The sequence below is a fragment of the Brachyhypopomus gauderio genome, chromosome 6 (assembly GCF_052324685.1).
Source record: "Brachyhypopomus gauderio isolate BG-103 chromosome 6, BGAUD_0.2, whole genome shotgun sequence".
In the NCBI taxonomy this organism is placed as follows: Eukaryota; Metazoa; Chordata; class Actinopteri; order Gymnotiformes; family Hypopomidae; genus Brachyhypopomus; species Brachyhypopomus gauderio.
Window position 1 is genome coordinate 31,151,153 of NC_135216.1, and position 17,110 is coordinate 31,168,262.

The 17,110-nt window shown below is 40.1% G+C and overlaps 1 protein-coding gene across 2 annotated transcripts; it reads left to right on the forward strand.

Moving 5' to 3' along the window:
• On the forward strand, window positions 1–11,712 carry LOC143517683 (interferon-induced very large GTPase 1-like). Of its 2 annotated transcripts, XM_077010425.1 has the most exons (5): window positions 1–187; window positions 1,548–1,664; window positions 2,678–3,256; window positions 4,206–4,279; window positions 5,581–11,712. In XM_077010425.1, exons 2-5 carry the CDS (start codon window positions 1,589–1,591, stop codon window positions 10,480–10,482), a joined length of 5,631 nt encoding a protein of 1,876 aa, XP_076866540.1. In that variant the 5' UTR covers window positions 1–187; window positions 1,548–1,588; the 3' UTR covers window positions 10,483–11,712. The 2 variants fall into 2 exon arrangements, with proteins under 2 accessions (XP_076866540.1, XP_076866541.1); XM_077010426.1 differs by lacking the exon at window positions 2,678–3,256.
• The last annotated feature ends 5,398 nt before the right edge of the window (window positions 11,713–17,110 follow it).

The window sequence follows — 17,110 nt, forward strand, 5'->3', positions numbered from 1 at the left end:
TCGGGGCTGAAGCCCCGGAAGCCCACCCCAGACTGTTTTTGATGGTATGATAGTTCAAATTAACCATGCAATTTCAAAGAATTGCCCCTCCGGAGAGGTATGACCACGTGATTTTACGAATTCGCCCACCGCAGTGAATAAATATCCTTGGACACTAGTATACCGTGGTTCGGCGCTGGAAGCGGAGGTAAACGGGCTCTGTTCGCTTTATTTCGTTTATTGCCTGACTATATTCTACAATTACCAGTGCAGTAATAATGCAGTGTTCGATTTGTAGCCAGCCTAATCGATTTAGAAAACTCGTGATAAATCGTGGGGACGTCAAACAATTTTAAAGTATAGGATATGGAAGGCTGCACTAATCTGGGAAGCGTATTTAGCGAAATATTATGATTATATTTGTGTCTGGTTGCGAAACAACTTTAACGTCAGAGCTATGTGAAGTATCATTGTGCTAAAAGAATATACGGGCCCGTTAATATTTCTTATAGCATTTTGTTATTATAGGCGTTATGATAAGCGTTATGATAGGTGTTGTGATAGTTCTTATAATTGGCGTTATGATAGTTCAGTTATGATAAGTGATTTCACTTTTTGTACAATTAGCTGTCAACACTGCATCGAACCGAGTGCTTTTATAAACAGTGGCCTTAACCTTCTAGGCTGTGTGTCAAAACGTTACTTTACAACACGTCATCGTGGTTTATACTAAATTTAGCATAACTCGTTTATTCCTTAACACAGTTACAGTAATGTCATCGGTACCAGTAACATCATGTGGTGCCAGCGGTCTGGTGTGGGCGTGGTCATATGCGGCGCTCGCCCAAGGCAGCTTGTGTGGTGTGGGCGTGGTCATTTGATGCGCTGTACTCAGATTGCTTGTCTGCAGTGGGAGTGGCCACGTGGTTTTCCCGCTACATCTTCATTTTCTTCTCTGGGTTTCTTCGTTTTGGTCAATCAGAATGGAGCTTTTCCTCTGTACATGACACCAATAAATAATTCTGTTGGCAAGACAACAGCCACATTTTAAAGATTTTAGCCAATAGGAGTGGCAAACCGTCCCCCACCTCTCCCCACAGACACGTACACACACACATACACACACACACACACACACACACACACATACACACACACACACACACACACACACACACACGCATGCACACACGCACACACATTTTAGCCTCAGCCCCACAAGACAATATAACAGTATGCCAGCAATGCAGTGCATCTGGTCAGCACGGGACACTTGGGGGCTTATGGTAGTAATACTCAATTCTGATAGACAAGTGGTCTTATGGTATATGTGGTAATATTCTCACTTCTGATAATTCCAGACTTAGGCCCTTAATCATACTTAAACATTAAAATGGGAAAAAATACCAGTTATACCAGTTGATAAAGCCAGTAATGCCAGTTAATAAAACCAGGTGATAAAGCCAGTATAGCAAGTTAATAAAGCCAGTTAATACTGATGCATCTTAAGCTTTTATTTATTAGCATATACTCTCAAATGTGTTTTAAATATTTAATTTCTGTCTCAGTATTTAGTGAAAGTGAGCTAAGAGGACCCTGTGTTCTGCTAATGGAGGCTGAAGCCATGTCAGATCCAGGACCTGATGATGTGATGGACACCCAACCAGCAACTGATAGCCCCTCTGGTAACTGAAACTTCTAATACCATCTGACACACTTTAAAGTAATGAGGAAATATACATGTTACATAAATATAATGTGTCTAATAAGAACCTCTAGGAAATTATGCTGGAACATTGGCATGGCTGTTGTACACCAATCACTTGTCAGTCACGTCAGTCACAAATGATTATTATACCCCCCCCACACACACACACACACAGTTTCTACACCCTTATCAACCCATCATTAATTCCCTTTACCTGAGTCTGGTTTGTGTTCATAGTTCTGTGAATTTAAACTAACCCAGTTTGTGTGTTTGGTTGCTGGTCATTGCTTCAAACTTCCACTTGTGGAACTGACTTGTGACACCATTCAGTTCAGCAATCTGGAATAAATCAAACTCTGTGTCTGAGATTTTTAAAAGACCAGCTCCTTCAGAGTCCCACAATATTTTTTTCCTCAGAAGAAAAGTTTTTTTCCATTCATTACATTTACAAAAATTTGTAAGACATTTGTTTCAGTTTTACTGGTTTACATACTGTAACAAGGGGTAGGAAGGATGTTGAGACAGAGGCCTTGGTTTCCAAATACGAATGTTTATTCAACAGTGTGTTAGCACTTAGCAGCAATGAATACAGACTAACATGTAGCACGCTTACAGGGACTGGGCTTCGACAAAGACCAGCGACAGGCACAACATCGACACACACTGAATACTGTTACATAAACAAGGGAAAAGTGCAACACACAATAGTAATGAGACAAGTATGACGAATTAACACACATACACGCACACACACATGGAATCACACACACACAGCCCCGAGGGAGGAGTCAGGTGCAGACCGTGACACATGCAGAATATTCATCGTTTAGTTTCTTCATCTTTTAGTATTCTTCAAATGAAAACCAAATGTTCATATCATTACATATGTTAAAAAATACAAGGATTTTTCATGTGGTGTTTGACTTTGTTCACATGATGTTGTGGATCCCTGTAGTTGTTTGAAGTCCTTGGTTTGCTGCTCTGTCCCAGGTCTTCAGGTCCCCACTGTGGTGCTCTTTGGAAACTCCTCTGCTGTCACATCTGGAAATGAAAATCTACTTTTTGGACAAGAACAAGTCACAAAAGAACAGGCCCATTTTCCCAGAACCAGAGTCGTTTCAGGGCGAATCATGTCAGTGATCAACGTGCTTGATTCACATGAGGAAGACCTGTATCTAGACCCCATGGACCATGTCTCTGGGCAATTAGACTTGAAAAACATCCAATCTTTTATCTATGTACTACAGCTGGGCCAATTAACAGATACTGATAAGCTGGGGTTAGAATGGCTAAAGAGCAGGTTTGGTGAAGGTGTTCTACCGTATGTGATGATTCTGTTCACTTATGAGAGAGAGGAGGACTGTGACACCATCATAGATGACCTGAAGAACAACAGTGTTCTAGAAGAACTGCTGAAGAAGTGTGGAGACAGATATCACACCTGTAGCAAGAGCATGAACAACCAATCAGAGATGAGGACACTGCTGGAGAAGATTGATCATCTGGTTTCTGAGAACAACCCACACTGCTACACTGCTGAGATGCACCACACAGGACTGAAGTTCACTAGTGAGAATATTTTTAAGATTCCTTGTTGTTGCTAGCAATTACTTTAAAATGACATTAAAAATAAAATGGATTTCTGAATAATTGAAATTTTACAGACTGCATAGTAAGTTCTTTATTAAACATTTACTTTTATTAAACTTTTACCACTAACCTGAAGAAAGAGAGTGTAAACATATTGTCTCCTTCAGTAATAAATCACAGCAAGTAATGCCATTAACATAGCATAAAGAACAATCTGATATATCTGACTAAATCTGATCTATCTGTGTAAGGGTTGACACTAGCACCATACCACCACTGGCCACCAGAGGGCGCTGACGGACTTATCAATCCAGATGAGCTACACCTGCTTGATAGCCCTTATAAGCGGCTCGCTCCAAGGCACTGGTTGCTGAATTGTTGTCAGTGTTCTGACGTACAGCTCAGCCAGTATCTTTGGGTAGAGGTTTCTGACCTGCTCTCGGGCCTCCTATTCCTCTTTTTTTTTCCTCAAGTCAGTTTCTCCATTCAACAAAAAGTTGAAAAGTTTGTTCAACTCACTCTTTGTTTTCCATTTGGCTACTGTTTTTGGTGGGAAGTTTATTCCTTTTTTGCCTTATTGAATGAGATAGCCAGTCTTTCCCCTGGCTGTTGTTGGGAAGTGTAGTTCTGTTGTTGGGAAGTGTAGTTCTGTTTCTCACTGTATGAGAGAGCCAATCCTTCCCCTGGCGTTCTTTGCTTTCTTCTTCCTTTTACCCCCCCAGCTGGTCCCTTTTGCCCATTTTCGTTCTTACTCCCAATTACAAGTCAACTAAGTGAGTGGGTCCTACATACCCAAACCCTGTCGTGACTCACCCGCTTCACCTCAGACTAGCCACCATGTTACAATCTGAATAAATCTGATCAATTTGACTAAATCTGATCTGTCTAACTCTGTTGCTTTCACTTTTTTTGCACATTTTCTCCATAGATCAAAGAATTATCCAGCCGCGAGTTAAGATGGAAATCACATACACCAGTGCAAAAACAGCAGGAAGAGGACAGGTATCTGGATGTTCTAAAGTCATTCATAACAACATATTAGAGCAATGGTGGGAATGGCAGAGTTGGGAAGTATCAGTTTTTATAAGTAGTATAGGCTTTTTAAAATAAGAGCAATCATTATTATAAGCACATCGTACCCAGTCAATTTAGGTGCCACTTAAAGCTGCATGTAGTGTCTACCTGTTAGAACTATGTACCTAGACAAAAATTATAATTCAAGCCCAAGATTCAGAGACACAACGAGAAAACAGTGAAACAAAATGAATAGAATAGAATAGAATAACATTTATTGTCCACAGTGTGGAAATTCATCTTTGATCACTCATGGCATACACCCCACAACATATAACATTTAACATATAACAAAAAAAAAAAAAAAAAAAAAAAAAAAAAAAAATTTAGTGCATACACAGCAAAGCACACAGAGGAATGTGGTAACTTGGCAGGTAATTTACAAATGTCCAACAAAGACTGGAAGACGAGATATAATTACACAACCAGATAACTGGGGGACAAGACTGTAACAAAGGAGACTTGGGGAGTAGTGATGGATCCATCTGCAGGTCTAGTGATATAAGGAAAGGCCCAAACCAGAGTCCAGGGCAGAAGAGGGTCTGAAAAACCAAGAGCCAAAAAGAGATAGCAGAGGCACAAGAGGATAAGAGAAGAAACACAGTACAAAAGACCACTTGTAAGAAGGTTGACTGTTGTGTAATAATAATAATGGTAGTCATGGTGAAGAACTCCATGTGTTAGAACTCCAGGGAGGAGGACATCTGCTGGCCAGAGGAGGAATTGCTAAGAGAGGCACAGTTACAAACGCTGAAAGCCTAGATGGGTTATTATGGCAACACATCCTGTGAAGCTAATGTACTGCAGAGCAGTTTGTTCTGGATGTACATCATATATAATTGTCAGAACTCCATTCACAACTGCAGTGAGAACATACCTCAAACTGTGCCTAGATCAGTATGATGCTACAGCTCATATTGATAAGGAGTGATCAGACTTCATTAAAATTTTCAGATGACTCTCATCTAAAACAATTGTTTGTACCTGAATTTAAATTGAACCAGCTCAACTGAACTATTTCTTAAAGCTAGAGCAAATTCTCCATTACTGTGGGAGTCTAAAAGTAAAAATATTAGATGCAAAACGGTGGAGACAAAATTGATGAAATAAAGGAAGATAAAAAAGTAAATACATGTTTTACTTGCTTGCATTGCGCAAACAAAAGGTGCAACATATAATTGACAAACAAAAGTGCAACAAATTAATATAATTTGTAATTTATTTTACAGGGAAGAACACCAGGGCTTTACATGAGAGAAGTAACGAAAAGGGAAGAAAACCCAAACCCAGAGCAACTCTTTGTTAGACTTAATCTCAAGGAAAAGTATCAAAACAAAATGAAGACTTCAGACATTCTTCAAGTAACTAAACTTTCTGTGTGTTCTGAAAAGCCCTCTGTGGAGGAAGACATGGCTGGTGTTTTCTTACAAAGGCTTTTGATGATGGACTACAGAGCTAGATACATTACTACAGAAGAAGTCTCTAATAATACAGATGAGGCTGTCCTCTGTATAGAAGATAGAGATGACTGTGATGAATTTGATTACTTTTTCTTCAAAAAGTCATTTAATTTTGATGAAGGAAACCATAAACATCCCATTCACTGTATGGATGTCCAGATGGCAGTGCTCCACTGCTCAGACAGCTTCCTAAAGCAGCTCATAGTGACCAAACTGTCCCAGTGTCAGTACGCTCTGCCTCTGTTAGTGCCTGATCCCTTCACCAGAGAGATTGAGTTTCCTCTGTGGACATTTAGACAAATCAAGAAGAGCTGGAAGATCATGGACACCTCTGGTAAAGAGACTGGTTTAAATGACACCTCTGGTAAAAATACATCTTTTACTAAACCAATTCATGCAGCTGAAACTCCAATGGTGGCGTTCTTCAGACTGGGCTCTGTGTCCTCATCCAAGTCTCAGCTGATGAACAAACTGATCAATGAAAAACACAACACATTCTTCTACAGACATTGTCCAGGCAGCAGCAGAACCCGTCTACTGATGGATGGAGTGGTGGAGATCGCCTGGTACCTCCCATCTGGAACAACTGATGATCTTTTCAGTGATTGTGTCACATTCTGTAATCTCCATGGTGATGCAGAAATTAATAAGGAACAACTAGAGATTCTGACTGAAATGTCGTCTGTGAATGTTGTACTGTTAGCTAATCATGAAAAACAGGAATATAAGGAGATACTCCAGAAACTCTGGAAAGGCCCCAAATCATTAATCTGTCTATTTTCTGAAGATGACTCTGGTGTATCTGGGACAAAGACTGGAAAATACAGAATTGGACTTAAAGACAGAAATCAATCAGATGTTACTAAAGAACTCAGAAAAACTATCAAAGACTGTCTTTGCAAATCACCATCTACTTTCAGCCTTAAACAATTGTGCAAAATCAAAGTTATTACTACAGATGAGGAAGCACCTGAATGCCAGAAAGGGAAGGAGGCAGCAGAGGAGATAATGAGATTCCTGAATGAAAAAGAGCTCTACAAACTAAAGGAGAAACATCTGCCCTGTCAGGGAAAACTGTGGCATGACTGGTGTGAGATGAACAAAGACCTGTATCGTCTTCAAGGAGACAACTTAGAAATGCAGAAGAGCAAAAAACAAACAGAAATGAAGCGAATTCGTGAACAGCAGCACAACTATGGACTGTCTGGCCTCATGAAGAAGTTAATATACACATTGATATGTCTGGAAGAGAATGAAAAGTCTTATTTTCTGAAATGGCTTGGTATTTTCTTAGACAACTGCACTACAGATGATCTCTCTGCACTTCATCATGAATATGATGAAAAGTGGACAAAGGTTTTAGCCCTGAAAAAGAAGCATGACAAGTCAGACAAAATGATACATTCCCAAACGCAACTTGAGGAAATTTCAGAAAAACTGAAGGCAGCAACCTTTGGTTTGGAGCACATATTCAGAGAGATGGGCCAGATATATGAGTCATTTCGATCTGTTCAAGCACACAAGAAAGATTACATATATGAAGATCTGTCTTTTTTTCCTAAACTTGCTGCAGATCTCATCAAAACTGGGCTTCCATTGGAGTTGATGGATGGAGATGCTGCTCATGTTCCTCTGGTCTGGGTTTCAGCAGTTCTAGATGAACTCATCAAGATCCTGGGAGACCAGAGAGTGTTTGTGCTGTCAGTGTTGGGGATCCAGAGCTCTGGTAAATCCACCATGCTCAATGCCATGTTTGGACTCCAGTTTGCAGTCAGTGCAGGCAGGTGCACCAGAGGAGCCTTCATGCAGCTGGTCAAAGTGTCAGAGGAGATGAAGGCAGAGCTGAAGTTTGACTACATTCTAGTTGTTGACACTGAAGGTCTCAGAGCACTTGAGCTTGCAGGGAAATCTACCAGGAATCACGATAATGAACTTGCCACATTTGTCATAGGTCTTGGAAATATGACCTTGGTCAACATTTTTGGAGAGAACCCTGCTGAGATGCAGGACATCCTTCAGATTGTTGTTCAGGCCTTCCTGAGGATGAAGAAGGTCAGACTGAGACCAAGCTGCATGTTTGTTCATCAGAATGTTGGAGATATTACAGCTGGAGAGAAGAACATGGAAGGAAGGAGACGCTTGCAGGAGAAACTGGATGAGATGACAAAACTGGCAGCAAAGGAAGAAGACAGTCACGCTGAGTGTTTCAGTGATGTCATAACATTCAATGTTCAGACAGATGTGAAGTACTTTGCTCAGCTGTTGGAGGGCAGTCCACCCATGGCTCCACCAAATCCATGTTACAGCAGAAATGTTCAGGAGCTGAAGAATGCCATTTTCAAAAAAGCTATGAAGTCACAAGCCATCACACTCTCACAGTTTAAAGCAAGATTCAGTGATCTGTGGAATGCGTTGTTGAATGAGAACTTTGTTTTTAGCTTCAAAAACACCTTGGAAATTGCAGTCTACCGAAAACTGGAAACAGAGTTTGGGAAATGGACTTGGAATCTCAGGAAAGCCATGCTAGATGTTGAAGAAACATTGCACAACAGAATTGAAAATGAAAAACTGGAAAAAATCGAGGAAAGGGAACTTTATGCATACATGGAAAATACTAGAAATGAAGTGGACAAATCAGTGAAGCAGTACTTTGAAGAAGACAGCTACAAAGACATTTTAATACACTGGCTAGCAAAATATGAAAACAAAATTAAAGAGCTTCTTGAAAACCTTATTAAAGATGCACAAACAAAACTAAATGCAGTGATTCAACAGCGTAATGCACGAGAGAATTTCAAAAACAAAAAGAATGAGTATGATGAAAAGCTGTTCAATATGAGCAAAGTGTTTGCTTTAAATCTAAAAGACAAAAAAACAGAAGAACATGTTCTCAAACAAGAATTTGATGATGTGTGGGACAAATGGGTCACTGACCTGACAACAGACACTTATTCAGAAAAAACTATGAATTTTTGGAATGATGCCATACAGTTTATAAGCAATGATCTGGCTTTTGTATATGACAGACAATGTCAGGAACAATACAAAAACATAGATAAATTAGGAAGTTACTCACAGTACATGATATTGAAAAAGCATGAAGAGCTTTGTGATGAGGATCAATATGCACAAGAATCAGATTTGAATAGGAAAAAAACAAAGGATGAAAATCAAAAACTTCCAAATGATCAGTCAGTCTGGAATCCTTTTACCTCAACACTTAGAACTGTCGCAAACCAGCAGACTGAAAATCTGAGAAAAGCTGAGGACAACTTCTTGAATTCTGAAGATCACATGCAAGTCAGAGATTTGGCTATAAGCATCATCCAAGAAACTGAGGAAATCATGAAGAAAATGAAAATTGCTAAAATCGGGTACAAAGACAGCTACATACAAGAACTAACAGATTATGTCCAAAAAACAGTGAAGCAACATCAAGATGTAAATCAGAGGTTCAAATTCAAGAAGGAATTCACTGTGGATCTCTGTCTCCATGTGTGTGACCTTGCACACGTCAGATTTACTGAACTTCATAAAGAGTTTAGAGATACAAATGATCCAAGACTGTATCTGGAAAAGCAGAAACCTCGATTTTATGGTGTGTTCAAAAACTACTGCAGAGGAGCTACAGCCACCACAATTTTTGGTGAACTTCTCTGCAGTAACATTGAATCATCCATCCTGCAAGCAGTCTACAATAAAACTGCCATTGATTTGACAACACAAATAAGATCAAACATGCCAGCATTTAATGGAAACAGGTCAAGTCTTGAGAAACACATCTTGAAATCTCTTGCAGAAGAGATTAACTTTGATAAGTATGTACAGTATATTCATAATCCCCAAAAGCATTTCAAACAGTTCATAACTGAAAAGGTACACCAGTACATTACCGAAAACGGAACCGTGGTTCTGAAGCTATTCAAAAGAAATCTGAAAGACAAAGAGCAGATAGTCATTAATGCTGTGCACATTGCAACTGAAGACACCAAGATGAACTCTGGTGATGCACACATGTGGGTGAGAAGGTTTTCTGAATCATTAACAGACCAGCTGAACTTGAAAGAAATTATTTTTGTTGATCACAAAGAAATTACAGACTTTGATTTTCTTCAAAAGGTTGTAACTGATGGTCTCGCTGATATTATGTCAAAGCAAAACAAACACTTTAAAAGTGTAAAGGACATAAAAATGGAAAATGTCAGAAACAGACCTGAAGATATTCTGATTGAGCACCTCTGCAGGTGCTGCTGGGTACAGTGTCCATTCTGTAGAGCCATCTGCACCAACACGATGGAGGACCATGATGGAGATCACAGTGTCCCTTTACATCGAGCAGAGGGAATCAATGGATGGTATTACAGAGGTACAACAAATCTCAGTACTGATTTCTGCACAACTAATGTGCAAAGTGATAAGGTGTTTTGCGCCATGGAATCAAATTGGAGAGTACCCTACAAACAATACAGAACAGCAGGTCACTGGTTTGCTAAGTGGAGCATCACACCAGATAACTCTGAGTTGCCATACTGGAAGTGGTTTGTGTGCAGATTTCAGAAGGATCTGGAGAATCATTATGAAAAAACATTTCAGGGACATGGTCAGATTCCTGATGAATGGAGAAAGTACACAAAGGAGGATGCTGTTGGGAGTTTAGACATATACATTTAATTGGATGTATATAAATATTACATTGTATATTGTACATCATAATAGGAAAAGGAAAAATTAAAGGAAAATTCAAAATATACTTTCCATGCTGCTGTAAAACTTCATGGGCTCACATAATGGAGGACCTAGAAAAATACTATAGAAGCGAGACTACAAAGGAGATGTCAGGAATAACAATAGCCTGTAACTGGATGCACCTGTTGCTCATAACCACACCCTCTCCCCAGCTGTTCTTATACGCCTTCGTTTCACTTCCTGGTTGTGAAGTATTGCCAACCCATGTTGCATACCAATTCTCCTGTTTGTTCTCCTGTGCACCGACCTCTGCTTAATCCCTAGACCTCGTCTCCTGCCTAACCCTCTGGTACCTTTCGGACTCTGCTATCCTGTTACGACTACGGACCGGCCTGACCACTCCAAGTTAGCTACAAGAGCTAACCCTCGCATGTCGATTACCAACACATCTGTTGTTAATTTGATCTGTCAAATAAAAAGCATTGTGCTTTTGCATGTGGATCCCTCTCAGTCTCATCATTACGTTACAGGAGACAGATGGACACAGTAGAACAAAGACCAAAGAACAAGCCATTAGAAGTGTTTTATGGTTGCACAGGTTGAAAACTTTAATATGAACTCTAGATTGCCATATTTTCATGCATACATAAAAACGAAATGTCTGAAATGTGACACTATGACAAACTTAGACTTCAGTCATCCAAGTCTGTAGGACCAGTCAGAGCAACCTGTGCACCACCTATATTGACTACAAGAAAGCCCATGATTCAATGCCCCACACATGGATACTGGAATGATTGAGGTGGTATAATATCAACAAGAATCTAAGGACCTTCACTGAACTCAGTGAGGCTCTGGAAGACAAACCTTGAAGCCAACTTCAAGCCAATAGCACAAGTCTCCATCAAATGCTGTATTTACCAAGGAGATGCTCTGTCCCCACAGTTGTTCTGCATGGGCCTGAACCTCCTCAGCAAGAATATCACCAAGAGTGTCTGTAGATACCAGCTACAGAAGGGGATGAACTAAGAGAAGGCCACACAGCAGATGTTGAGGGCAGCTATAAGCACCTAGGTACCCCACAGGTGAATGGAAATCATGAAGAAACCACCAGCAGCCACAGCCAAACACCTCCAAAGAGTGAGACAGGTCCTGAGAAGCCAGCTGAAGATCCAACAGTGAACAAGCATGGAAATGGTTTCAGCCTCACAAAGCTCAAACATAAAGGGTGGTAGCATTTACAGATCTCCCAGTGAAAATAAAGCTTTAGGCAGCCACTATTACATATGGTTTCTTTTCTTTGATTATATTATAATTATGTATATTATTATATTATAATGATATGTTTTCCTTTAATGCACTTGATTTTGACTTAAACGTTTTGGTAAACGGTCTTAAACAGTCTTAAACTTGTTTAAACAACCTGTGTGATTAGTGATTACCATCTAAAGGAGGACAGTGTGTTCTACTCTGTCATGAAAATAGGGCTTAGCTGGATTTTTGCCTACCCTAACACCTGAAATAGCAACTTCTGCAAACCTTCATGGAGCTTATGGAGCTTATAAATAAAAAAATAAAATTTTATATATATATATATATATATATATATATATATATATATATATATATATATATATATATATATATATATATAATTATTCAATTATAATTATTTTAGTTTTCTTTTTTGTGATCATCATGGCTATATTGGTGACATGCATCTCTGAGTGCCTACACATTCCTAACATATATTGTGGTGTTTATTTACGTGTTTCACATCATCTTGATTGTTACGTGGGGAGGAGGCAGGCACGACGAGGCACGTTGCGGTGAAACATATACTTTTAATAGACAAAACGGAGGAGTCCAGTAGAGGTCTGCGCGAGACTGCTTTTTAATCCCGCTCCTGCCCACTCCTGCTTGTTTTAGTCCCGCTCCTGCCCACTCCCACCAAAATATCGCTAGTTTTAATCCCGCACCCGCTTGCCACATACACATTTCCAGAGGCTGAGTGGCTAATCGGGAGATTCGGGAGGATTCCCGATGGGCCGGCTCATGTCAATCTCTAGTTTGGGCCGATTGGGAGGGGAAAATAATGTTGGGCCGGATTTGGGCACAAAACTCCCGGGCTGAAAAAAGGGCCCACTCCGGCCCTTGAATATGAATTGAATTAATTAAATTTAGTACTTGAAATTTTCTTATGTATTTATTAAAACAGCAATATAGCGATGGATCGCGCTGTCCCATTTCTTACCACAGTCCAAACACATGCCGTCAGGTGACGTACACCAACACTTTCTGACATCTATCACAACAAGCAAATGGTAGACAATTCCCATCTCCGTTAATTACAATGGAATATGACTTCCATACATCAGACTTTCCTGTAGTTGGCTTAATTGTGGTGTATTCGCCTGTTTTAATTGAATTTTCCACAGCTGAAACTGGTTGAGCGTCTACAGTCTCTGCCATTTCTGTATCAAAATGACAAAACCACGCACACTTCATGTTCATGTGATCAGTTGCTTAGCCAATATTTTGAATTAGTTTATTGCTTACTTACTGAATGATTAGTTGTTTTCGTCCTGTACCTTATGCATGGAAATCATTGCGTTGTTATTATTATAATTTTCTAGACTATTTATTAATTTGTGGGATTTTTCTACATGTATATGCGGTCCCGCTCCCGCATCGCCTGGACTAATTTAACTTCCGCTCCCACCAATAAAGATTAAATTCTGTCCCGCGCCGCAAGATATTCTAGAGTCTGAGTGCAGACCTCTAGAGTCCAGCGCGGGTAGCGCACAGCACTCTTTACATTCAAGCACACACAGGCACGAGCTTTAGACAAAGACGAGCACGAGACATTGCTCGAACGCACAATAAATAGACGAACTACACAATCCCCAGTGATCAAGAGACGAGGCACAGGTGAGAACGATGAACATACTCACAAACGACCCACACCCACGGAAATACAAACACAGACATAACTAGACGCAGACGACATAAACACACGTCCAAAAGGAGGGGTCCGGAGCTGTCGCATGACAGAACCCCCCACCAGGGGCCCGCTACTCCCGGAGTGTCCCGCGTAGCTGGAAGGCCCCAAACCTACACTGCCGGGCAGATCTGGAGCCGTCGGAACCACAAGCCTCCGGGAGCTGTCTCCTCCAATGGCAGGGCCTGCCGCGAACTCCTCTAGAACACCCTCCCTGGGAAAATGGGAAAACACGTTAAACACAGGCACATTCACAAACACACACAAGGGAACATGAATCACAAAAGATACAAGAGGGAAAAGGGGATTAGGGAGAAACATTGGGATTGACACACACACACACACACACACAGGCAGCCATGAGATTGCTCTCCCCGCTTGCAGGAGCGCAGCCAGCAGCGTGAACCCTCCTAGGGCCGCAGGCGATGCAGGAGGTGAAGTCCCTCCGGTCCTCGGGACTGATCCCCCAACGCACGCAGCGCTGTTTGGCACGCCAGACGAACTGCCGTTCCTCTGAGCGTCACTGGAGGGCTTGCCTGTCGCCGCTCACTGGTCACTTCTCGAGGCGCCTCTGGGGGCACCTCGAACCTCCACTTTGGGCCTCTGGCCATACCAGTGCCCTCTCGCGCTCCCCACGCTCACAAACGACCTACACCCACGGAAATACAAACATGGACATAACTAGACGCTGACTATATAAACACATGCCCAAAAGGAGGAGTCTGGAGCTGTTTTTATTTTTTTACATTGTATGCTAAGGATGCCTTCCCGAGACATTAGGTCAAGGGAATGTTTTAAATATTTTCTTATAACTCTTTCTATTATTAAGTACATTTTTAGCAATTTCATTTGATTGTCAAATAAGCAGTTTTTCATAGAAGGTTTCTATTACCATCACAACCATGCCTTCTGTGGTTAATGGGGTTTTAGGATGAGAATTTTGATATTTCATGCTTTTTCTCATAACTGAGTTATGCTTGGTTATTTTAGGTAGACATGACAATAAATGTAAAGTGACAATGTTGAAGACAGTTGTGAATTGTCCAAGTTCCCCAGCTGGCACACGACCGACCTTCAACGTTGAAATGTGGTTGAAATATAGTTGAAATACTGTCTGTTGTTTCAACGTTGAAACAACGTTGAATCAACGTTTAATGTTAAATGGTTGCACAAACGTTGAACTATTAACGGTGAATCAATGTAATATCTTCAACCTGCCTTTGTATTACCATTTCAAGTTCAAAAAAACTCTTTGGCATTGGATGAGGGTTTTGAAAGAGGTATTAATTATTATTACACAGGTCAACAGCATTTTTGGGGCCAAAGATATTTCAACGAATTTAGGGTAACTTTGGGGTGCTGATTCTGAATATGTCATCAGTTTTTCCAGATTGGCTCAAGTTTTTGAGATTTTTCGTGAAATGTGTAAAAAAAACACACTATGTGTGGTGCCCAAGACTTGTCTTGGTCCCCAAGCATAACCCCAAAATAGGCCAAATACACTTTTTTATGAAGTCTGTTATGTTTCTTCTATGTTTTTGCAGTGTATATTCACCACAAATGTAACAGAATGTGTCTGGATCGTTATTACAACTTCTTCTTGTGCTATAAATGCTATATGCTAATGCTATATAAGTGCTATAAATAAGATACCAAAAATCTCAAAAACTTGAGCCAATCTGGCAAAACTGATAGCATATTCAGAATCAGCACCCCAAAAATACCCCAAATTCATTAAAATATTTTGGGCACCAGTAAATTTTTTTTTTTTGTTGACCTGTGTTATTATTAGTAGTAGTAGTCAGTGATGTCAGTTAATCTTAGATAGAAGATTCTTAGAAGATAATCTTACCACATTTTTCGGTAACGAGTAATATAACGCGCTACTATTTCCAATCCAGTAATCAGATTAAAGTTACTTATCCAAATAACTGTGCGTTACTATTTTTATTTTCCCTAGTAAAAATATTTATTTTTGCTTTCTTCTTGGCTCAGTTCTACTTTTGCGTCTGACCGTAGCGCTCGACTCCGCACACTGCGCGCGACCCTGTGAGAGCGCGAGCACGTTTTACAAGTCATTCTGTGCAGTGTCCTCCCGAAACGATATGTGGTAGTATAAAGAAACACCCCTCAAAAACAGGGGAAGGAACATTTACCTGATGAATTTTAATGTTGCACTGTGTTCCACGTTTGAAAAGTGCTGGAATTTTGACTAAAGTCGCCTACTTTAAAATGCTTTAAATTGTAATGGTATTTCGTTTCACAACAAGTAGCTGTCTGACTGAACAGTTCGCTTGTATTACGTTTACAAATAAATGTACAAATAATACCGCGCAGCTACACAAACGTAATGTCAGGAGATGCTGTAGCGACTACTACTGCTCACGGTGAATTCACTAACGGACACTTGGCCACTCAAGGAGTCTGGCCCTTTAAGTGACACTGGGGGGGCGGGGCCTGCACGCACCAGGGTTGCGTTATCAATAAAGTTTCCCTCCTCGGGATTTTTGGATTAAGCAGTTTCTGCCTCGGTTACCGAACCTGTACTTCAGTACATTGTTACTGTTAAAAATGCACTTCCAATAAAGTGAGTATTGGAAAAATGTATTTTGCTGCTGAACTTGTAATCTAACGTAGTTACTTTTAAAATCAAGTAATCAGTAACGTAACTAAGTTACTTTTAAAAGGAGTAATCAGTAATCGGATTACTTTTTCAAGGTAACTTAGCCATCACTGGTAGTAGTAGTAGTAATAATAATAATATGATTTTGATTTATTTATTAATTCATCCAAAAACATCGTCAAAAACAGGCAGGTATTAACCAGGAAGACAACATCAGGCAATGAAACAGTTTGAAATGTTTTGAGGCAGAAACAAAACTTCGCAATGACAAATCAACAAGTTTAAATAGAGCACGAGAAAGTATTGGACATCAGGCAGAGCAACTGTGAGTCTTGTGTGATCACTCGAGGGATTCTGGCAGTGTCGTCAGTGATGCAGGTGGAGGTTGTGAAATGTAAAGGTATGTATGTCCTTTTTATTTTTTCTTCTTACATAATATGCGCGGTATTATATCTTATCATATATTAATATCAAGGCATTTTTTTCTGTTCCACCAGACCTAGTGAACCTGGCTGCTTGGCGTGGCGTACGTTGGTGTGGCGTATGCTGGGAGAGTTTGGCATTTTAGCTCACTTGGCATCTTTTAAAGTTAAGTTACGGTAAGTAAAGTCAAAGTTTAGTCAATAACTGAGGAGCATAATATTATTAATTACACATAGAGTTACTAAAACAGGCGACCCCAGTAACGCTAGCTGGTTAGCTTTCCTGGATAGGTGTTGTGAGGATGCTTGACTAGCTAGCATGAGCATTTAGAAACGAGAATTCAATATTTTTACAAATTTAGATGTTCGTTCATTAAAAATTGTTGGCACTGTATAAAGAATGTACAGTATTTATGGTGTTTGCTTTTTCTCTTTAGACACAAAATCACACAACAGGAGGCAATGGACACGATGGCTAAACACCTCAAGTATGCACCGGAGAGGTTGTGTTGTGGTTCTCCGAGAAGAAATTTACAGAAAGAATTTTAAAAATAAAATTGTTCTTTT

Coding starts and splice junctions, on each gene's coding strand:
- LOC143517683 (XM_077010425.1), top strand. CDS start 1,589: ATGGAGGCTGAAGCCATGTCAGATCCAGGACCTGATGATGTGATGGAC. Junction 1,665..2,677: donor AGCAACTGATAGCCCCTCTG/GTAACTGAAACT, acceptor GCTCTGTCCCAG/GTCTTCAGGTCCCCACTGTG. Junction 4,280..5,580: donor AAACAGCAGGAAGAGGACAG/GTATCTGGATGT, acceptor TTTATTTTACAG/GGAAGAACACCAGGGCTTTA.